This window comes from Tauraco erythrolophus, chromosome 8 (genome assembly GCF_009769465.1).
Source record: "Tauraco erythrolophus isolate bTauEry1 chromosome 8, bTauEry1.pri, whole genome shotgun sequence".
Lineage (NCBI taxonomy): Eukaryota > Metazoa > Chordata > Aves > Musophagiformes > Musophagidae > Tauraco > Tauraco erythrolophus.
In genome coordinates, this window is record NC_141472.1 from 34462317 (window position 1) to 34485331 (window position 23015).

The 23015-nt window shown below is 50.9% G+C and overlaps 1 protein-coding gene across 1 annotated transcript; it reads right to left on the reverse strand.

Annotated features, from left to right (window-relative positions):
• Positions 1-75: 75 nt before the first annotated feature.
• Positions 76-22326, reverse strand: STEAP3 (STEAP3 metalloreductase). Its single transcript, XM_086615471.1, has 5 exons — positions 22293-22326; positions 9794-10277; positions 8800-9327; positions 7054-7218; positions 76-723 (listed from the first exon to the last, which is right to left on the reverse strand). The coding sequence occupies exons 2-5, from the start codon at positions 10274-10276 to the stop codon at positions 433-435; spliced, it is 1467 nt and encodes a 488-aa protein (XP_086471597.1). The 5' UTR covers position 10277; positions 22293-22326; the 3' UTR covers positions 76-432.
• Between the last annotated feature and the right edge of the window lie 689 nt (positions 22327-23015).

The following is a 23015-nucleotide window of genomic DNA, read 5'->3' on the forward strand; positions in this document are numbered from 1 at the left end:
ACTCAAGAGGCAGGATATCATAAAACCCAGAAAATCTGTGCTGCTTCATATTAAAAAAAAAAAAAAAAAGGCATTGAAATTTCTGAGAGCAGCTAGGGAAGCAACTGGTAAGTTCTGGTCCAGGGAGCTGCCATCCAGCACCTCAAGTGACTGATCTAACTAACAGAGTCTATCAGTTTCCCCTGAATATTAGTGCTGCTAGCTCGGCTTTCATAGTCATTTTTAAGGCAATAATTGTCCTAGGAAATCAGGAATATAATTTAACTACTACTGTCTCAACTAGTATCACAGTCATCCATATTCTAAAGTCAATAAATTTTATTATTTACCCATGATACAATTATACCAAAACATACATATGTTTAAGAAAAAGAAACACCTTTATAGAAATGTTGATAGTGCTTTGAAATCCTCTGTCACAGCCGGGCTCCGTTAGACATTGCTAGAGGTTTCCCCGCTTGAATATTCCCCCGTTGCGCTGGGCAGAACGAACTTCACGTATCTCCCCTTCTCCCAGCCCCTCCTGATTCGCAGAAGTCTGTGCTGGATGCAGGGCAAACTGAAGATGACTTTTGCTAGGATCACAGTACATGGGACAAGCAGCGTGAGGGTGTAGGTTGGAGGCAGGTAGAACTTGTACTGGTTCTCGTCGAAGGCCCTCGACCATCCGTAAGTCAGTGTGTGCAGAGTGCTGATTACCAAGGCAACAAATCCAATGGTAGACTAAAAGGAAGAAGAGCACATGCCAGTTAGCAGAGGACCTCATGCCTGCTATTTCCTTATATTTTTTTACTCTATTGTGTAAGTGTATGTAGCACAGAGAAAGCAATGAGTATTCCTGCGTTTCTTGGACAGAATAAAATGTGACTGGAAACCTTTCCTGGGTAGTGTGCCAGTCTGCATTTTTCTTTTTCTAATCAGAGGTTAAGTGTGATATTAGAAACTCAGCAGGAACCTCCCAGAAGATGCTGCCAACTCGGCCGAGAGGTGGGCTCCTGCCTCCGTGCGAAGCAGCAGCCCCAGCCCCTGCCGAGCACGGAGCCGCAGGCAGCTCCTGAACGCTCCTCCCGTGCCGCAGCTGCCGGCTCGGCCGCCTGCTGCTCCGGGGCTGGCGAGAGGCTGCTGAGCGGCGGGTGAAGCATCAGCATCGTGGCTCTGGACCAGCACTTGGCACCGGCGGGAGTCAGTGAAGCGGTGGTCTTGCTCAGAGCAAAGACACCTTCAGGTAACTGCTGTCAGCTACAGGAAAATGAGATCATGGAGACAGAAATGCTCTGGTCTGCGGTGAGCAACAGCCCTGAAGGGTTTTATTCTCTGTCCCAGAGGTCTGTGTTGGTTTGTGAGCCAGGCCATCAGGCTGTATGATGGACTAAGTCTTTGAAATAGCGAGTCAAGAGCCCTCTTCCACTTGGGCAGGCAGCAAGGACCCAGTCCCTGTTCTGCAGACAAGAATTTCCCCCATTTTCAACTGAGATCACGGCTCCCAAGCATTTTGCGTGAATATTCCCAGCTCCCTCTGAGGTTTGCTTTAAGGTGGGGTCTTAAACTGTGGTCCCCTCACCAGCGGTTTCCTGCCTGTATCAGAGGTGGTGGCTCCTGAGCTTACCTGTGCCCACTGGCACTCACCAGGAGCCGGGTGCCTGCTCCTGGAGGCATCCCAAACACAAGCCTTCACTGCTGTATTTTCCAAGAAAAGCATGGGTGTAGCATACTGCTCTGCTACTCTACTTCGAATGCTTGGTCTAAGCCTGCAATAACAAATTTCAAGATGCCTAGACAGGGAAAGTTTTGCTGCAGATGTCCCCAACTTGGGGATGGAAGCCTTTACAAGTCAAAATATACGGCTTGGTGCAGGTAGTCAGATCAGCAAGAAAAATTATCTTCCTGAAGGTACGTCCAGGAAAGCGGACACAGCAGGGAAATAAGGGGCCAGGGCAATACAGGAGAAAGACCTCATAATTTCCTCTTGAAAAAATAATCTTGGCTGGAAAACAAATTGCAAAGCATCCCTTCCTTGTTTTGATTGCTGGGAAACTATTGAAAAACCCAGACAACTTTTTAAAATGTACCATGATTTTACCAACAAATTAGACCAGTCTCCTCTAACCTTCAGAGCTAATCATTGAGGCAGCTGAGAGGACTGGGCTGGAGAGGGAAGGAGAGCTCTGAAATGTGCTACCAGATTTAGGTACTTCATTTTACAGCACCTATCAGGCAGTCATGTGGATTTCACTGAGTCCTGCCAAGATCTCACCCGTACGATGCCCTGCCAAGTCAGGGAACGCTCCTCTCTGTGTTACAGCTGAGCATTACTCAAGGTCATGCCAGGAGCCGGGAGCAGACCTGTGAGCTGAACCTCAGTCCTGCATGTATCCCTGCATCCATCCTTTCTTCCAGGGACAGCCATCCTTCTTACCAAAAGCCACGTCCGATTCCTAAGCCAAAGTGGTAACAGGCAGCAAACCCAAACAGGGTCAAGATTTGTTTCACTTAGAAAATCAAGGAGGAGTTTGCTGAAACTTTGCAGTTGACCTAATGGTGGGACTTGAACCATAGCTCATCCATCATTTACCGACTGAGCTTCTCTCCAGCAAGCAATAAAACCCCTGGTGGCAAAAGGTTGGAAGCACCAGCTTGAGACTCATCTGGCAGAGCAGAAGTGTAAAGCAGGGCAGGGGGAAAGGGGACAGGGTGAAGTCCAAGGGCAGCAGACACTTTCTGCCCTGGGCGGAGGGTGATTTCGGAGTCAGCCCAAGCAGGGCTTTATGCACAGCAGAGATGTCAGAACTGGAAATAATTAGTTTGTTCCTCTTTCAGCTGCTGCTGGTACTGGGGGAGAGCAGGAGTGGAAATTAGTAGGACAAAAGGTGACAAACCATCACAGGCGCTCAGTGACCCACGTTTGCGGGCAGATGCAGGACACATGAAACAAAAAAGCTAATTGGCAAAAAAACGCATGGATAAGCTGGCAGCAGGCACTGGCAGCTCCTCAGGCCGCAGCAATGAGCTGATGTGCTCCTAACACAAACGAGGGGTTGTCTGGTGAGAGCCTGGGTGCTGGGGCAGGGCAGGGTGCCCAGGGAGGGGGTCCCAATGCCACCGGCTGGCTGAAGGACCTGTGGTCAGCAGGGTCCTGCGGCTGCATCCGCCAGACAAGCTGGCAGCTGGATACAGGTTGACCTATAAGCGCACAAAACCCAAACGTTTTGCTCATCGCAGCTTGGCTCAGTACCTACAGCTCAACATATACTCGGTACAGCACAATGCAGAGCCGAAGGAGCACCCGGGGGGGGCTGATTTGCCAACGTGCTTAGCCCAGACACCACACTGAGTTTTGAAGTTCTGCTCTCGTTTATCCTCTCGATTCAGTTTCTGACTATGAAACTTTGTTTTGTTTTGTTTTAAATAGTGGCAGGGGTTTCTTTTGCACTGTCACAGCATGGGGAATATGGGACGGCAACCCATGTAAGGTGTTGTTAAAGCCCTCTGCAAGAGAACTGTATGAAGATGGTATCTTCCTGATGCAGGCTCTGCATATATTTTCTATTCTATATTAACTCTTACATCTTCCCCATCTCCTTGGTGTCTGCGAGGCTCCCTGTAATGCATCAGTGAAGTGATTCAGTCACATGTGGCTCATTTAGAAATGTCCGGGCAGCGTCCAAAGCCAACAGCCCCTTCCTGACCCAAATATGTTCCTGACTTCTGCTGCTGTCAGTCCTGTGAAGTCATTAGCTCTGTGGAAGCAGTTCTGGCTCACTCTTCATCAACAGGAGGGTTAGAAAAGGTCTGATGACAGATTCTTTATATCTTGTGATACACGAGCTAAGAAAGAAACCAGGTCAATTCAACCTTGAAATTCCAGGAGGATTTCTCAGGGTAGGAAGGTAAAGGCAATCATACACATTTTTACTTCTCAGCCAATTAGAGTTGATTTGTAAATCACTGGGGGACATTAAAAATGTCTCCTCTAAGTTGAATTACATATGAATCATTCCTTTTATCCAGTGTCTAGATCCTGTACATTTTCTGTTAATCAAAACTGGATGTACAGGGGAACTGTGAATCCAGTTTAATGATATTTAATTGAAATTTGTGTAAGTGCAGGAACTACTATAAAAATTAACTGGTTTATTTTCTAAAACCTTAGCAACAATCCAAATGGAATTTTCAGCCCATCAGGCAACAGATGTGTATTTTAAGACCATGGCAGTATCCCATGACACTAATACAGGCGTACACACTGCTGCTGGAAAATGTCAGCCTTGGGAAGCTCCGAGTAAGGAAGGGACTAGTGGCTCCTGGATTTATAACATGCCCCAGCCCTCTCTCAAGCGAGGCTTTTGGTAGAGCGTCTCTCAAACACACCAGCCAGATCAACTCAGATGGCAAGGAATCGCTGCATTTTCTGGGAGACAGTGGCTGGAGTGGCTGTGCTCCCCATTTTCCCTGTCTTTTACTTTTCCGAGGCACAGGAAGCCGTGATGCCTCTGATGCACTGCAAAAGGGTGATGTGCTAGACATCCCAAATATTTGAGAAAGCAGCCTCGTGCATCACCCCTTGTATTTACATTGTGCCACTGTGCATTAATTTAGGGAGGATCACATCACACTATGTGAACGTTAGCCTCTGGAGCCTGGGAGCAGTAGCCTGTATCTGCTCTTAATTTCCTTGAGGAAGGCATCACCAACTTATTGAAGAGTAAATAATTTAAAAGAGTCTTTATTTAAAAAAAAAAAAAAAAAAGGAAGCTAAGGTGCTGAGAGATGTGGAGTCTGCTCTTTTTGCATGGTATTTCCACAGTAGGGCACGGCACCAGCCGTGCCTCTGCTGCGTGTGCTCAGTGGGGAGCTCGTGTCGCACTGTCATGCTTTATCCCAGGCGGACAGAAATAGGTGTGAGTATCTTTCCACGAACTGAGCCAGCCAGTTCCCATGTGGGGCTGCCAAGAGCTATTCTGAAGCTGAGCATCACGAATGCGTCCTGTCCCAGCACTGACATACCCTTAGAAAGACGCGGGAAGGGGTCCCAAAGGTGCAACAGTCGTGTGGCACACGCTGGGAGGAGACGGCAGCACTACCTGCCCTGACAACGTATATATTATGTGACACACTGCCAGCACCCTCCAGGAGAGCTGCCGAGCTGCTGGGGAGCTAAAGGAAAACGCAGGGGGTTTCCAGGCTTCCTTCCAGGCTGCAGGGAGATACCTCCCTTCATTTGGGATTCCTGGTGTGCGATGCCTAAGCCAGGATCGATTCGTCCAACATCCCAGCGGCTGCAGCCCTCCCCTGCGACATGGTGGCGAGAATTAATGCGCTCCTGTTGTCCGATCTGATAGAGAAGTTTAAAGCCAGGTCTCCCTTCTTCCCGAGGGACAATATCTTGGAGTTAAGCTCTCCTGGTGAGGCTCTTCTACTCAGTGTAAATAATTACTCGCTAGCCCACAGCAAGAGAGAAAAAAAAAAAGACAAACTGACTTGTTCTTGTTTGTTTGGTTATCAGGGCACTTGTGGGGGAAGCGGGGGAGCGGGCTTCAAACTCCTGCTCTAATGAATATTGAATTATTCATATGCTGCTGAAGAGCTTCAGCAAGAGAGGCTGGATGACAGACATTCACCCCTGCATCCCCAAACCCTGCCCTCCCCTTTTGAAGGGTTAGGCGTGATGCGTGGGGGAGGCTCCGCAGCGGAGATCTGGGGGGGGACAGGGTCCCACGGGGGCTCACGTGTGTCGGGGTGCCACGTGAGTCACTGTGGTGGGACCTGAAGCCTGGCGCACGCTGAGCAGCAGTGGCGTAGGGACACAAGTAACAAGTGGTTTTAGGGCTATGGGATACAACAGTGACACGGTGAGCGGAGTCTGGCCTCGAGCTGAGCTCTAAAATGCAGGGAACACTGGAAGGTTCATTCCCTGCTCTCCCCATTAGCCCAAGCCTGGCTCCAGGCACATCCCGGAGAGTGCTGCAGTCCCCGAGTCTGGGGTTTGTGAATGTCCCATGTGATGGACTCAAGTCATCAAGGGAATTTGGCCCTTGGGAGTCTGGAAATTGCCGCAAGTGGGAAGGTGACTCCTGAACCATTGAATGACACTGGAGAAAGAAAAATTACCCCTGCACTCCTAATTCACCTTTTAGAATCAGACATGGACTGTTCACTGAAACCACACCCCTTTTTCTGGGCTTCTTGAGCTCTGGCATTTCTAAAGACCAGTCAAGGTCTCTCCAAACCTGTCTATTGAGTATCTGGGTGCATGCAAGCTCTGACCTTCCCCTGCGCTGTCCTCCCAGGTGCCTTCCTAACTGATGTCTTTCCAGAAGCTCCCTCTCTCTCGAATGCAAGAGCAGACCCATGTCCCGCAGCCAGCTCTCTCCACGGCGGGTTCCCTGCCTGCCCTTCCCAGCCTGCTGCGAACTCCCCGCAGCATCTCCAACACGTTGTGCACAACGGACACGTGTCCAGCTCCAACGGGGATCTTGCCCATGGAAGGGAATGACCTTGAGCTCTCAAAATGACCCCAAGGCACTTTCTGCCTTGAGTGACTTCAGGAGGTTTTTAGCCATGACCCGTAGTGCTGCCCATGGGCACAGAGGGGGACAGGACTCTGCAGGGGGGGGTCACGCAGTCTAAGCCCAGGCTGGATTTTTTCTCAGGATCTCTAGCTAATGCTGCTAAATGCGGGGTGAGAAAGAACTTCAGCCCAGACATTAAAGACTCCCTCCTGCAAAGCCTGCCGCTAATCCTCACGTGGCCACCCATGACACGTTACATTTTCCCTTCCCCCCAAGCCAGCAGCACCCCAGGCAGACCGGACGAGCCCTGCATGGGAGCAGCGTGGACCCCCTGTCCCACCATCGCCCCTTGGCATCACCTCCTAGGCAGGGGGTCCATGGCTCCAGGGTGCATGGGGAGGTGCGGAGTGGCAGGGTTTTCCCATGGCAGTGGTGCACAGCTTGCGGTGACCATGCCAGAGCTGGGACACTCTGGGACGGCAGGTCAACCTGAGGGCCTGGCTCTGCAAAATCACTTGCTGGTATCAGCAAACGTCAACTTTACCTGAACGAAACTGAATTCCCTCCAGTTGAGAGAGTTTGCGATGGATGGAAGTGAAGTGATGGCAAGTAACGACATCAAGCCCAGGGCAATTACTCCAACAGAGAGATAAATCTCCATCCTCCAGACTTCCTCCTCTACCCAGACATTCATCTTCTTCTCCACAGCCTGGCATGACAACGAAGGTTTGTTAAAATGGAATGCTTAGGAATAGAGGAACTGAATTTTATCTGTATTCATTTTGGTTTTGGAAGCAGGTTTCCTGGATGAACACTGTGTCCTATTCACAACTCCAGCACTATTTGCCTATTTGGGAGGTGTGGAAATGCTCTTTTATCCCACCACCGTTTGGCTGAGCTAGACTTGAAGCCTGCTGGGAAGAACTCCTGAATGCTCTCAGCTCCCACAGCCTGTAACCGCAGCAGCGAGCCCCAAAGTTGCATTTGGAACAGTAATTAGAATGAGAAGTCAGTTTAAAGCCATGAAAACAAATACAGATGCTTGAATATGCAGTAGTCTCCTAATAACCTTTGTTTTAAGTGCATTTAGGGGGGAAATTGTTCATGCTAATGGAAGGGAAGATGGGTTTTATGCTGCATGGCAAAGAGCAACATTTAGAACCATCCTCTTTAGCCCATTAAATGGGTTTAATTTACTAAGCAAAGACGTTGCTAGAAAACAGGAGGTAGAGGGGAAATGAACACAGGATGCTTGCCCGAGATTAATGTGCGACTGCAGCAATCGAGAAGAACCTGCTCAAGGCCGGAGCCGAGAGGCTGTGGGATGTCCTTTGATGGCTGCTTCGAACAGGCACTGCTGCTGAAATCAGCTGTCCTGCTCCCGCTTCCCTCACTGCCCCTTCCTTCCTCTGTGTTGGGACAAGCATTTGGAAACACATGGGAAACATCCCAGGGCAGAAAGCAGACTGGTTATGGGGCAATTCCTCGACCAGGTTCCCCACTCCGTTGGACGAAGCTGGTGCCATCCCAGGAGGGAGCGGGGTGGAGCAGTGAGGAGGCAGGGGCAGGAGAAGGGCAGAATCACGTTTCCCATGGCACTGCCAGGTCACAAGAGCTGGCTGAATTGCCTGAAGGTAGCAACCTCACACTGGATAAACACTGCCAGGAGTCTCAACAGGCAATGAAGTCCTTTCCCATTTCCTTGTTCTCTTAGACCATGACCAGTTCTTCACCATCGTTTTGTTAAACTCCTGGAGGCATGTTGTGATGAGGACACAACTACAAACAATTCTGCCGGGTTATGACTTGGTCACTCCAGCAGGCACCTATTGTGAATGTCAATGCGAGCAAACGGGGATCTCCCAAAATACAGAGGAAAAAATTGAGGGGAACTCTGCTCCCCCCACTGCTGGATTTCTCCTCTCCTGGCATTTTTCCTGCCTCTGCCCTAGTCTCAGATACGCCAGGTGCTGGGCAAGGCTGGTTTCAAAGGCTTCTCTGTGCTTCTGGGGAGGAACAGCATGAGGGAGCTTGGTCCTAACCCTGGCTCTAAATGCGCGGGCAACACCCTGCTCAGATGGCTGGTGCTCAGCAGGGATGAGGGCATGCCGGCTACGTGGTGTGAGGTTGCCTCGCAGAAGAAGTGCTCATACAGATAACAGCTTATTCCCACTGTCCCACACGTGCTTTGGAAAGTGAATGCAAAGGCCAAGATATTAAGCCCGCGACCAACCTCTGGATGTGTGTAGAAGATGACTACAGGTGCTGACCTGAAAAGCACCCACATTACCTGCTTGACGGCTGTCTCGATTAACTGGTAGCGGTTGGAGCGGCGCATGGGCAGACAGAAGCTGTACATGGCATGCAAAGCTGCACAGAAGAAGCTGAGGAGACCGATCTGCTTTCGGTGCTGGAGCCACTGGTCAAGCCAGTCTGGAAAGCGCCTGTATTTGGTGCCGTAGTAGAGCTGCGAGCAGGCTGCCAGCACCCCAGGCAGGTAGACGAGAGACAGCATGACGTAGGCCACGCAAGGCAGTGTTGTGTTGACCACCTCGATGGGGATCTTGTACAACTTGTTCTTCTGCTCCCTGACGTAAGGGTGGATGACCTGCCGGATCAGGTTGTAAGTGAAGAAGCAAAGAAAGAGCCCCAGAGACAAAAAGATGGGGATTTTCCAGGCTGGCAAGAGGCGCAGGGGAATGTTCTCAATCTCGCAGGCTGACGACATGCAGCCCATGTCCACAGGGGTGAATCCCATGACTTGAGCAATTTCTGCTACGGTGCGCTTGGCTTCTTGGTTATTTGAGCAAATCGGAACCTGCAACGAACAGAAAGATACAGACAGGGCAAAGAGAGATCAGGCTGCTGGGAACGAGTGCGCCAGGATGGATGCTGTGCTAAAGGGAGCCTACGTTGTTCCACTGAGCATCACGCTTCCTGGCGGGCTTTTTGATGGGGCTTTACCATGGGGCTGGCAAAGATCTCTCTCCTGGACAGGTTTCCTTTCATGGGTGCACCGCCAGTTTGTTTTACTGGCTGTGTTTAGATAAACAGACAATAAATACACTTTTCACTTAGACAGAGGCTCCAAAGACTACAGAGTGTGAAGTAAGCAAAGGTACTTCATTTCTAAGCAAAGAAACGCAGAAGCTATGGGGTGGTCTCTGGATGCCACGGCCAGCACTCAGACTCCTTCTTCTGGAGCCCAAGGCCATTTGCTGGTGCTGCCAGACCTCAGCTGCTGAAACAGTTGGGATTTGGCCTTTGTCAGAAGAAAACAATACCTGCTTATTTCCATCCCTGGCCCCTGACTGCAGCGTCCACGCAGAAACCACGTTAAACCCCTTAACCACGGTGCAGGCTGGGAACAGGGAAGCCAAGTACTCGGCGTTGGATTCTTTGTGATGGTTGACCTCGGTGTTATTACTAACGTCCACCAGGATCTTGCCCACCAGCACATCGGCCAGGTCACAGAGGGTGGAGTAATGTTCCCTGAAGACTGCCACAAAAATGACATCCGTCTTCTTCACCGCCTCAGCCTGGAAGGTGACTTCTGCTGCAGAAGGGAAGAGGCCGGCTTTGCGCTTTGGGTTGCGGCTGCCAACCACCACCTTGAAGCCGGAGCACACCAGGCGGATGGCCAACGACCGCGCAAAGTCCCCACTCCCCAGCACCCCGATGGTGCGACCAGCTGCAGGTGTGATGCTGGGGTCACCCTCCATGCTCCCATGGCCCAGAAGCGGTTTGGCCATGTCTCCTCCGGACATCCTGGCAGAAAAAACAAAGGGAAATGCAAGGTCATTGGGAAGCTCTCACAGAGACTCAGACCATGTTGGCGACCATGGGGAAAATGCCATTCAGGCCACTCAAAGGAAGTGCACATGGTTTTGGGTAAGGCGGGAATTCCCTGCCGCCTACAGACAGACATACAGCACTGCATCCCAGTCTGTCTGCCCAGGACCTGTCTGCCAAACCCAACAGCAAGTGTGCAGTAATGTACAAGCACCATTGGAGGGGGACAAAACACCACGTGCGGTTGGAGGTGAAGGGTTTTAGGAAGGTTCGTGTGATCTAACACCTCCTGGCTGCACTCATCCATCCTTTGCCGTTCTTCATGCGGGCACCTCACACTGCCAGGGCGATCTTCACAATGACCAGGACCAGCAACTCTCAGACCCCTACGGAGCTACCAGGCATCTTCTGAAAAGCCCAGGGGTCCATGGGGATGCCCAACCCCGCATTTGGGAAAGCCGAGGGCGTGCTTCTGATTTGCAAGAGCAGAATCAAAGCAGGGAGTTGAAGTTGAAATGAAAGTGTCCTGCAAGTGGTAAACGAAGACAGTTTCAGCCTTTGACTGTTCCAATATTTGGGTCTGGCAAGTGCTGTTTGCTTCAGCTCTTTACTGAGTAATGAGAACTTACTCGTGACATTTAAAAAAATATATTAAAACATGATGGGATTTGCTGATGAAAGATCTTGATGAGCTTTACAAACGTTAATGAATTTTGCCCTGCAACACTCTGCTCTCCGTAACAGATTAGATAGTGAGGCCACAGAGAGGTTTTAAGCAGATCAATACATTCCCAGGCAGCACACCAGCCGGCCATGGAGGTCAGAAGAAACTCAGGGGGGGAACGGCCAGGCTGCTGATGGGCTGTGCCACCCGCAGCTCAGGCTAATTTGCCCTTAAGAAACAGCAAATTCCTTAAGGGCAGATTTTTAAAAGGCTCAGGAGGTGACCCAGGGAACATACATGCCAGAACATCTGGCTTTTGTGTTGGGCATGCTGGTAGAGATGATAATAAAGACCAGAATTAACAGACTTGTGACATATTGGGGATGACGGCAACTTGGTTTTGGTAGAGTACAGTCTTGCTGTATAGCTAGTCAAGTTCTTTCAAAGTGAAGGTGACCACTCAGATGGGGTGACCTGGTCTTTGGTGCAGGCTGTGTTTTCCATAGGCTTTTGGAAATGTCCTTCAGCCAAGGCTTTTCTGGGATTGGAGCAGTAGTGGTGCAAAGGAGAAGGGCACTTCTGCATGAACAGTTACCAATGGGAAGCAAAGGGTAAGAAGAAATAAATAATTTTCATAATGGGAATAGGTTATCAAGAGATTTCCCTGAGGATCTGTGTTGTTCAGCGTGCTCATAAATGATCTGGGAAAGGGAGTGGGTACTGAGAGGATGGAGCTTGAGGGTGATGATCATTTAGGACAGTCAATCTCTATTGTGAAGAACCTGCAGAAGGATGTCCTCATTCAAAATGACCAAGCACCAAAACTCAGTACTGACACGACAAACACTGCCTATGGGCATAACCCCCCCAACTATACATATACCTTAATGATCTGTAAATTTGTTAAAACCACTCAGAAAAAAGATCTGAGGGTCACAGTACTCTGAAAATACCAGCTCGGTGCTCCCTGGCAGACATTCATCAAACAGAGCCTGAGTTACTGGGGGAGAAGACCTCTCACAAAGCGACCACGACCTCTCAGCTCTGCTCCTCATGGAAAGCCTACAAAACACCTTCAGCAGATGGACCTTGAAACTATAATTCCCTGTTCTGGATACAAAAAAATCATGGCTACGGTGACAATACTTTTTCTACAGCAGAGGTCTGTCTGCTCTCCTTGCCTCTCACCAAGCACGCCCCTGTCCCAGAGACTAAAGATGCATGTTCATGGAAGAAGTGCTCTTGGGAGAAAAGAACTGCCAACGCAAGGCATGATGACTTCTGCCCTTTAGTAACACCTTTCCTCTGCTCCCCACAGATCACGTAGACTTTCTTCCATGCTCTAGGTAAGTCAGAGAGTCCTGATAAACTCAGAATTACTCATAATTCACTCTGAAGGTTTTGGCTTCTGCTCCAGACCTGCAGAAGGGTCTGTGTGCTGCAGAGCTGATGTGATGCTGGCTGCGGCAGCTGGGCACACACCCCTGCCTTGGGTATATTCCATGGGTAGCACAGTCACTAGGCCGTTTCATCCAGGAATTAGTGGAAAGGCATACAAAACAACACAGAAACATCTGTACAAATCCATGCACTGAGCTGCACAGTACAGTTCTGCTCACTCCACTGCAAAAAAAAAGTGGGACTAAAACTGGAAGATGGCCATAGGGAAAGAATGAGAGTGATGCCAAGGGCTGTCAGCTTGGAAAAGAAACACACCGGTGAGGAGGGAGAAGGAAACACCTGGGATTTCTGAAGGTGAAGAGCAACCTCAGAAGTGGAGCTGAGGTTGCTGGAGAGCAACATGGACAGAGCAGTCGTCTCCATCCACAACCAGCCGTACTGCAAAACCCCTAAAGCAAAGTAAAGCAGCTCTACCTCAAAAGATGTGAGTTGTTTTTTTTCTTCCTGGCTCGTTCCTATCAGACGCTTTATCAAAAGCTTGCTGCTTTACTTTTTAGAAACCTTTCTGCTCCACTTAAATTTATTTGTGGCCAGAACTATTTGTTCTAGGGCCAATGCTATTGTTCAGCCTAACGAGCTTTCTTTCCTTTCTTTCCATCCCCCCTCCTTTTCCACCACCTGTAGGAACAAAACGTTATCCCGAAATAAAGAGACGCATCTCTGGCTCTCAGCTGAGGGGAGAGAAATCAACATTCAGGGTGAAAAAGCGGTTGTTACCCGCAGATTCATTTTATCATTGATCTGAAGCACCTCAAAAGCTCTCTCCATGCTCCCACAGGAACGCGAATTTTGCTGGAAGCAAATTTTCTTGTAGTGTATTTTCTCTGTCCCGAAACCACCACTGAACATGTTGAGAGATGTCGGCAATGTTTGCAGACAAACGGCTTTGCTGTCTCCAGTTATTTTGATTAAAAAGGATAACAGAATTAAACGGCCTTTGAAGTCAGCAGCATAGTTAAAAAGTAAGAAGCCTCAAAATGTTTTCTGTGGATATTAGTGTGATTATTTCAGTGGTACTTTGACTGTCGGGGCTTTGGAGCAGGACTCGTCCCCTCCAAGATCATAGAATGGTTTGGGTTGGAAGGGACCTTAAAGATCACCTAGTTCTGACCCCCCTGTCATGGGCAGGGACACCCTCCCCTAGACCAGGTTGCTCAAAGCCTCATCCAACCCGGCCTTGAACACCTCCAGAGATGGGGCATCCACAACTTCTCTGAGCAACCTGGTCCAGTGCTTCACCATCCTCATTGTAAAAAATTTCTCCCTTATATCTAATCGAAATCCATTGCCCCTTGTCCTATCACTACATACCCTTGTATTAAGTCCCTCTCTGGCTTTCCTGGAGGCCCCCTTTAAGTACTGGAAGGCTGCAATATGATCACTCCGGAGCCTTCTCTTCTCCAGGCTAAATAACCCCAACTCTCTCAGCCTGTCTAAGGTCCTCCCAAAGAAGAAGAAAACCCCCTCTTTCACCGTAATTTCGCCCAGACAAACACCGTGGTCTCTGCCTAACAGATGCCTGGAAATGGAGTGTCTGATTAGGCAACAGTTTTTTCACTCTATCTCTGTGCAGCACGCAGACCCCCGCTCCCGCCGCCGCCCCGACTTACCACGTCCACGCTGCTTTTTCTGCACTCACGAACAATGTGTTACCTGCTTAAAACTCTCCCTCCCAAAGCTAATTCTTCATGGTAAGGTCAACCCACCCAAAGTCAGTGCAAAGCACCGTGGCCAGGATGGCCAGTCACCCGGAGGCAGAGGAGGCCAAGAGTGAGTACCATGGTGCTCCGACACATCTTTAGCGTGCTGCAGCCTTAGATAAACCTCATTTATTGATCTTCCCTATCAAGGAAACTACACCCCTGCTGAGTTACGGCATGAGCAATCCAAGGAGATCGGCTTCTTACTGAGGAAGCTATAAAATGATGTAAAGCAAGCTCAGTGGAAGTAAATTAGCTTCAATCCTAACCGGGAAGCAGTTCCATAATTAAAATATCTAATACAATGTAAAGCTGCCCTTCAGCTAGACTATTAATGGCACCCTTATAGCACTGCGTGGGGATGCTATATCCAGATCTAGCACACTTGTTCCTGTGTGCAGTTCACCGACAGCATTGAAGTCACTGCTATTAACTGCAGGACAATAGCAGTGATGGGTGAGGAGCAAGGTGAGGGGCTCTGCTCTGGCAAGCACCCACCAAAACTGGCCAGAAGGCCACTCCTGTCCCAAAGAATGGGATTAGACAGACAAAGTGGGGTGAAACAAGGCAGTCAAATCTCTGTGGCCCAGGCAGAGAGAGGGAGGGGCTCTCACAGAAGAAAAACATGGATAATTCAATGTATTTTGTACCTGAGGCTTGGCAGAGGCCGTTAGCCTAGGCTCAGTGCCAGGCAAACAAGGTTTTTCTGCTTCTCCACCCATGCCGGGCAGCCTCGCTCAGGTTTTGCAGCAGGACAGCCGTTCTGGATGGAGCTGGGCTGCAGGAGCCTGCTCAGGTGTCTCCAGGCTCACGGCAGAGTCGATCTGCCAAGCAGATCATCCCCTACCGCTAACAGGGAGCCGGCTCAGTCGTTATCCTCTTTCGACAGACGTGGGGGACCAAGATACTAATGATAACAGGACTCGAGCAAGTTTGCCTGGGAAGACCCTGATATCCTCGACCAAGTCTTTAACAATGAGACCATCTTTTTGGGCCCCTTTCCCTTTCTCTGGTACAAGAGGATAGCCTGGCTGGTTCCTGTAACTCGCAGTCTGGCCATGTTTGAGTTGCAAACCCCAAAGAAGGATGGACCTGTGGTAGCAAGGCATGGGCTTCACTTCAGTTCTGGCCAAAAAAATCAAGACTCGTTTCACTGCCTTGATATTCAGATTTATCAGATAAAAGACAACTTAGTTTTACCATAACTCTAATAAAAAAAACCAATATCTTAAACATATTGCTGAGTGAAACTGTCCTGAAGAAGGGCAGCAATCTCACAGGAAGCACCATGTAATGGTCCTGTCCAGCACAACCAAACTGGTTCTTGTCTGCACAAAAGCTCATCTCTCAGCTCAGCCTCGTGTATGGAGCCTGAGCCAGCAGTACCTTGGCTAGAACAACCGCTTTTGTGTCTTCCCCTGAGGTCAGGTTTTGTTTAGACCAACCACAACTGAGTCTCGAGTAGCTGTGGATTCAACCTGGTGCAGGTCATCACAGAACCCTTTGGTGCTTCAGCTTGTGCCGTGGGGGTTATTTGAGATAAAGCACATGATTATTATCTACATCCCCTAATAAGTACAAGGGTTGAAAGACCAGCAAGCCACAGGAGGAATCAAATGATGTAGCACAGCCCTCGGTCAAGTCATGGCAGAGGAACGTCTCGCTTTGTGCACCAGGACGGTCCCTTTGGGCTCTGCCAGCTGTGGCTGGCACCTGGCTCCATGGAGCATGGTCCCACAACCACACACCGGAGAGACAGGGGTGATTTTTGAACCATGAAGCCAAAACCTTACAGCTTCTGTTTGCAGACCCCTCTGCTCTGTGCCCTGCCACTGGCATCTTCTGCTGCGTTAACCCTCAAGAAGCCCTTACTGGAGGGGAGCATTCAGAGCCTGAAGTCTCCATACAGGTCTTGCTATGAGCAGAAATACTCACTTTTTTGGCTACAGCCGTTTTGTTCCCAAGGGAAATAAAACATTTAAGCCTCTTTCCCACACCCGGAGCGTCCCTCTGAGGAGCACAGCGAGTACCATGTACCTGTTGAGGCTGAACAGATTAAAGTAAGAAAAAGGCTTATCCAAAGCTGCTTTAACCCCAGCTCCGAGGCACATTCCAGGAGACCTTTCAGTCCTGCCCAGGCTGACTGAAATAACTGGAAATAACTCCTCTGCTCCACAGGTGAGGAAAGGAGTGGGGAAAACCAGGCTCCCAGCCTCTTTCCCTCTTTTTCCTTCCAAAGCAGAGTTAACTTGTCAATGACACAAACCAGGAACTGGCAAAGGGAATAAATCACCCGTCGATATTACTTCAGTCAGAAAAGCTGTGTTGCAAACCTACCCGGGACACCAGCCAGGCCATGGGAATGAGGAAACGGCAGGAGCTGGGCTCCCTCTGCCATTGTCCTTTGGCCCCTTTTCCCATGGGGCACATAGGGCAGGGAGTGCTGATGGGGAATGGCGGGTGGGCTGTTCACCCCACGCCCCTATCACCAGGCAGGTGTTTATCTGATTATCTCATTTATCAGGTGTTTATCTGTTAAAACCACTTCCATAAACTCCTGCAGAGCCCAGCTTTCTCTCCTCTATCTCTCGATCCAATTAACCTCACCGCTTCCTCTCTTACCCCCAAAGGACACAGCAAACGATATGCCCCTTCCTTCTTTGCAGACACATTCTGTGTTTGGAGAAGTTTGTTCAGTTTTTCCTGCACAAATGAAACCCAACTCCTTCCTCAGAGCTGCTATTTGCTGAGTGTACAACCACTCAGCCTCTCCCCCTTGCTCTCATTTTTCTTGGAGGATGCCCAGAACTGCATTTTCCAGTCGAGCCCCTAAAATGCCTCGGCCAGAGCAGAGACGCCGCTTCCCCAACGTGCCACTTCTCTTTCCATGCCCCAGCAGGCTGTTTGCTTTTGCACAACTGCGTGACACTTGACTCATGGGTCACGGTGTCCATCACCCCGTCCTCTGGCTCCCCACAGTCGTTGCCTGGCCGGTCACTCACCTGGTGTCCACACGATCAGTTGGTCCTACCACACAGGACATAACTTGTGCCCTGTTTTTTTAGACCATCTCTCCAATTTGTCACAATCTTTGTTAGTCTTTCCTCCTCTAAAACATTTCCAGTCCCTCCCAGCTCCGTGTCACCTACAAACTCAGTATGTGCCTCCCGACTCCATCACTCGCTAATGAAAACACGGGCTGACAGGCACTGACTCTCCCCACTCCATACACCCTCTGGTTTAAACATTAATAAATATTGAGGGTGTTGTTTTTGGAAGCCAGTGGTGAAGCTAAAAGCATGTCCCTGACCACGGGATGTTCTCCATCACGACCAAAACTCAAAAACACCTTTCACAACAGGGGAAAGCGGAGGAGAAAGGGCCACCAGAATTTCCCACTGGGGAAAAATAGTCTAATTTTCCCACATGAGCTCAGACATTTTGGCTATAGTTTTCTTACAGAAATACATCAGCTTGTGGTCACTTTGCAGGGACAATTTCCATTCCCAAGGTTAAAGAGGCAACATTAGTGCTGAGCAGAAAAATCACCCGCCTACAATATGGAACTGGAAAACAAACTTTTGTCTTGCTCTTTTAATCAAAACTGTACTTTTAAGCACAGTTACCAACAGATTCTGCCATAGGCAGCCCCAAACTCTTCTCTCCCAAATTCGTCTCTGAAGGCAAGGGGCGCCCTTTGCAGCTACCACTTCTCTGCAGCAAAGTCCTTGTCTGAAAACCTTCTTCTGCAACAAGATCTTGCTGCCTGTGTCTGCTGTGTCAATAGAGTAATGCCAGGCCTAAGAAGGACCTGCCTTGTAATAAAATGTCCTAAAATGAGAATGTGAAAGTCTGGGAAGCTCAGAGGTTTCGTTGTAAGACCACAGAGAGCACAGACCTGAAGCGAGACAGGGTTTTGGAAGAGCAGTGCTGATGCTGACATAGCACACAGGACTTCACCTGGCTGACGGGGCTCTGAATAAGAAGGTTATTTTCCCTGCTCATCATCTCACAGTTCTTAAGTTACATAAAGGAGTGGTTTACAACAACTTCAGGTGCCGTACTTAAGCCTAATGTGGTTTCTCTTGCTTTCCTTTGGCGTCTTAATTTGCTCATTGCTTTTACCAAGTTAAGGACTATCTCACAGTGACTCACCCATTTCAGAGCCTTCCCCTCCCCGAAGTGCGGGAAAAGAGAGGAAGCAGCCAAAACCCCGGGTGGTGGAAGCTTCTCAGGTAGATCTAATAATGCCCTGCGGCCAGATACGATGGGAGGAGGTGTTCCTGCTTGAAAAGACATGGAGAAAATCTATTCTGATCTTCTCTGGTCAGTGTGTGCGCTGTTCTGCTGTGAGCTGGAGGGCTTTGGAGATGGTGAGACCAGACTTCAGCAGTCACCGCAGGGAGCTGGCAGGCTCCAGCTGTTTAAAACCTCTTTATTTCTTTCCAGGAAAGACACACAGGAATTGCACTGTGTGTGCACGAAAATATTTGGATTGGCTATTCCCGTGCTGCAGTCCCTGTTAGAAGGGTCTCCAAGATCAGCACGGCCTCATCTTTCTGATGTTGCCTCTCCTGGTGACTCAGAGGATGCAGAGGACCACGTAGGGGGAGAAGATGGCTCGGGAGGCAGTGTGGGGTGGAGGGAAGACAAAACCGATGGCACGGGGTCAGCCTGGCTCCTGCTGCTCTGTTGCTTTCCTCCCTGGGAGCAGAGGCACGGCACACAGTGCACGGACGTGGCTCTGAGCCAGCCCTGAATACGCACAGTCGTGAACACGAGGTGCTTTGCCCAGGAAAAGCAACGAAGCTCATGTAGGGCCACGTTCTGCCTCATCTGCCTCTCCCAGCAGCTCCTGGGAAGCTACCAGGAGAGATGGGGCAAACACGACCGGCTGACCAGGTGGTCCTGCTTGGGTATCCAGGTGGGTGGGAGAGAGATGCTCTCCACCAAATGCCACCTCAGTGCCCTGTTATGCTGGGACCTCACAGTGCCCTGCCTCCTCACTCCTGCCTGTGGCTGTTGGCCTGTGTCCAGCAGAAATGCCTCTTTGGTCTGACACACCGGAGAGCAGAGCCAGCTCTCTTTGCCCGGGGAGCACAGGGTCAGCCCGGGGAGGTGAACTCACCCAGTTCCTTCTGTTGAGGGACCTGCTAACATCTTGCTGTGTGTGTGCCATTCTGGCCATCTATTTTACATTCCTCTCTATTTTCTAATTCACTCCTTCAAGCAGTTGATGAGACCACCAGGAAAGGAGGAAGAGACCTGGGAGGAGCTGGAGGAAAAGGAAGAAAAGGCAGCAAGTGGCTTCACCAGGAAAGGACCACAGAAGGACGATGACTATGGTGATCATCCTGCCTTATGAATATAATGCTTGTTTTGCCCGAGCACAGTATATTCCCTGGGGGCATGTTCCCCATGGGGGAAGGCATACCATGGACATACCTGCTCTGCTGAGCGGCTCTCATGGGCAGGAGGTGTGTCTGGGAAGGAGAACATCTCAATATAAAGCAGCAGCAGAAGGTACCAACTCAGTGATAACTTCTCCAGGACAAGGGAAGGCTGCTGCATGTGTGCGTGTGTGTACACGTGCGGGTGTGCATAGCATGCCTTCCCCCAAGGGCCCCAACGAATTAGTGAGACCCAGGTGTGTTGGCAAGTATAAATATAGGTATTTCACCCCCAGTCAGGAGAGCCATCCTGCGCCAAGCCACGCTGGCTGCTGCAGGGGGAGTGGGTGCTGTCTGCCTCGTCGGTTCTGTCCATCTGGGATTCCTCTTTGATGATCTTTAACGTGTTTTTTAAAGCCAGCTCTGCTGGAGCACTGCCTCCCACACCACCTTTGGCAAGCACACCCTCGCAGCGAGAAGGTATTTTATCCTAAGTACCTGAAGAGATGCACATTGGTATCTATTAGTGCTTGCACATGATCAGTAGTTGGTATCAGCACACTTTTGTGGTGGACACGTTATCTACAGACCCTGACTCTGGAAGCCTATGGTCCATGGGAAGCTCTGAGGACATTTTTTCCAAAGACTACAGGGGTGTATTCGTATGAACTAAATGGAAATGCATATGCAAGTGTTACCACAATCAAGGCTTCAGAGAGACTCACTGAAAATCTAAGAACCTGGAAAAGGGATAGGAGGAATTTCTGTCTCAGTTCCTTAAACCCTGGGCAAAATTTTCAAAATGTTCAACAGATTTAGGCCCCAAAGTACCTAAGGGCTTTTGGAAATAATTATCAGTTGCCTCCATCGTGGGTGTCACAAAAAGCTAATTCTAATCAGTGATGGTAAACTTATAGATAATAAATTGATGGGGTTTAATTCTTGGTATATGACATCTCTTAGCACAGCTGCCAGTGCCTTCCCCACCTCTTGAGAGAGCCGCTGTGGCTGGCCTACTTCTTCCACCATTGGATAAAATCTGTTTCCCCTGAATATAAATCTGCTTCTATTTATGGATGTGATGTTACAAGGTCACAGTCAAAGCATAGTTCCTAACAATAAAAAGCAAAACAAACCAAAAACAAAAATAAAAAGCAAAGAAAAAAAAAAAAGCTTTCAAAAAGCATGTTTTCCTGGGGTTTGGTGTGGGTTTTTTTAAACAAAGACTTGTTGAGTCATCAACATTTTCTTCTTCACAGTTATGAAGGAAATCAAATATGTGCAATGATTATGGCATCTTGCATTACCGTACATTTGTTTCATAGCAAATATGATTTTAAAAGAGGAGAAAACTTAAGCTTGATGTAGTATTTAAATCTTGTTAGCCCTCCATCTCCTCAGCCTGCGTAAGTACTGACGCTGTAGGCTGGGGCCTTCCTCTCCCGCTGTCTCTCAATTTTGGTTTCTTGCCTTGGGGGGCATTTTTCCGTGCGTTAGTTTTATTCAGACTATACCGAGGGAAATGATCTGGGGTCCTCAGTTCCCACCCGTCCTCCGCTTGGCTCAGCAGGGCGCAGGCACTACAAACAGGAACGCCCCCCCCAAGCTTCCCACTGTTCAGCAACGGGGCCATCACAGCCCCACGCACCCCCCGGGCAGCGGTTACACCCCGGTCAGGGTCACAGGACAGGCACAGTCCCACTCCAGTCACATCACCTGCGGGATGGTCCTACTACAAACTCACTTCTCCAATTCCTTCACGGCTTTCATCCTTTGTTACTTCAACACGGATCAATCGCTGAAGTCTCCCTTTAGAGCATCCAACCCTTGTACCTTTTAAAAGTCCCTGCATCAGTACAGAAACCGCCTGGCCGCTGGCTGCTCACCTCTGAGAGACCGTGGGCCCTGGCCAAGATTTTTCCCAAGATATTTTTGTATCTCAGTGCCAATTTCTCCCTTTCTGAAAGAAGCCACTCACCTCCTCAAAGCATTTGGAGGGCTGAGAATGAAAAAAGTGAAACCTAAGTGCAAATGGCTCTGAGGGACACAATCCATCTCCTGCACCCGTCTATATCTCTCCATCCCGCCTCTCATGAGGACCAAATCACGAGTGTACTCCGAACAGCAAAATCTGCCCCGTTTGAGGCGGGTTTGTGCCCGCTGCCAGGAGTTTCCCGCACCTGCACGGACGTGTCCGACAGCCACGGGAAAGCGCTTCCAGCGGACACCGCTCAGCGCAGCCCCGCACACCTGCCGGGGACGAGCGTCCCACCGGCATCTTCTAGTGACCACCCGGATTTGGGACACATCGGCCCCCTCGGAAATTTCTAGCCGGGACCCGGCCCCGGCCCCAGCCCCAAACCCAACACTCGCACCGAGACGGCCACAGCAGAGTCCGCTCTGGGGGCCGCTCCCGCCGCCGGCCCGGACGCCGCTGCCCGAGCCCAGGGGCGGAGCGAGCCGCAGGCACCGGCCCCCGCTCCCCAGCCGCGCCGCGGGGCTCCCGGGGCTGGCGAGTGCCGGCGGGACGGGGCCCCGGGACCGAGCGCACCGCGGCGGGCGAGCCCCGCGGACCCGGGACGGGGGCACCCCCGGCGGCGCCTCCCTGCCGAGCCGAGCCGAGCCGAGCCGAGCCACCCTCTCCCCGCACTGCACGCCCGGCGCGGCCCCCGGGCTACTAGTTCGAGCCCCGCCGCCGCCGGGCCCCGGTCGTGCGGCCGCCGCGCCGTCCCTGCCAGGGCGAACCCCGCCGCGCCCGTCCCCCCGCGGTGCTCACCTCTGCGCGGCGGCGGGCAGCGGGCGGCGGGCGAGCGGAGCCGGCCGGTAGTGGTGAGCCGGGAGCGGTGATGTCAGGCCGCGGGCTCCGCCCTCCCGCCCATGTGCCCGCGGCGGCCGCCCGGCATCCGCGCCGCTCGCCGCGGCCCGGCCCGGCGCAGGGCCCGCCTCGGCATGGCCCAGCCTGGCTCTGCCCAGGCAGGCTCCTGCACGGCCCAGCACGGCCCGGCCCAGCGGTGAGGGTCCGGGGGCGGTGGGCGCTCCAGCCCTGACCCCGCCGCCAGCCCCGCTGCCCGCTGCGCCCGGCCGGGTGGCACTGCCGTGCGCACGGACGGGAGGGCACCGCTGCGGGGGACGCGGTGCCCGTTACGGGCAGGACTGCAAGGCAGACCTTAATTCTCTATTTATATGTGCGTTTCAGAGCCAGCCAGGGTTTCATTTTAATGGGAGGGTGCGGCGTGGTGCGCCTTTCTCCGTGCTATCAGGGGCCACGCGCTCGCTCGCAAAAGCTGTGCCATGGGGTGTGGAGCAGATAAGGGTTCTTACCCCCGCACTGGGAAAGAGTCATCCTATTGCAGCCACCCCTCCGGCAGCCGCGTAGCCTTGCTCCGATAGACCAGCGGTACCATGCTCTTAGTCTGCCAAGAGCTGGCACTAAAAGTAGTGTCTTCAGGCAAAAACACTGGGTCAAACCCACAGGGATTTAAAAAAAAAAAAAAAAAAA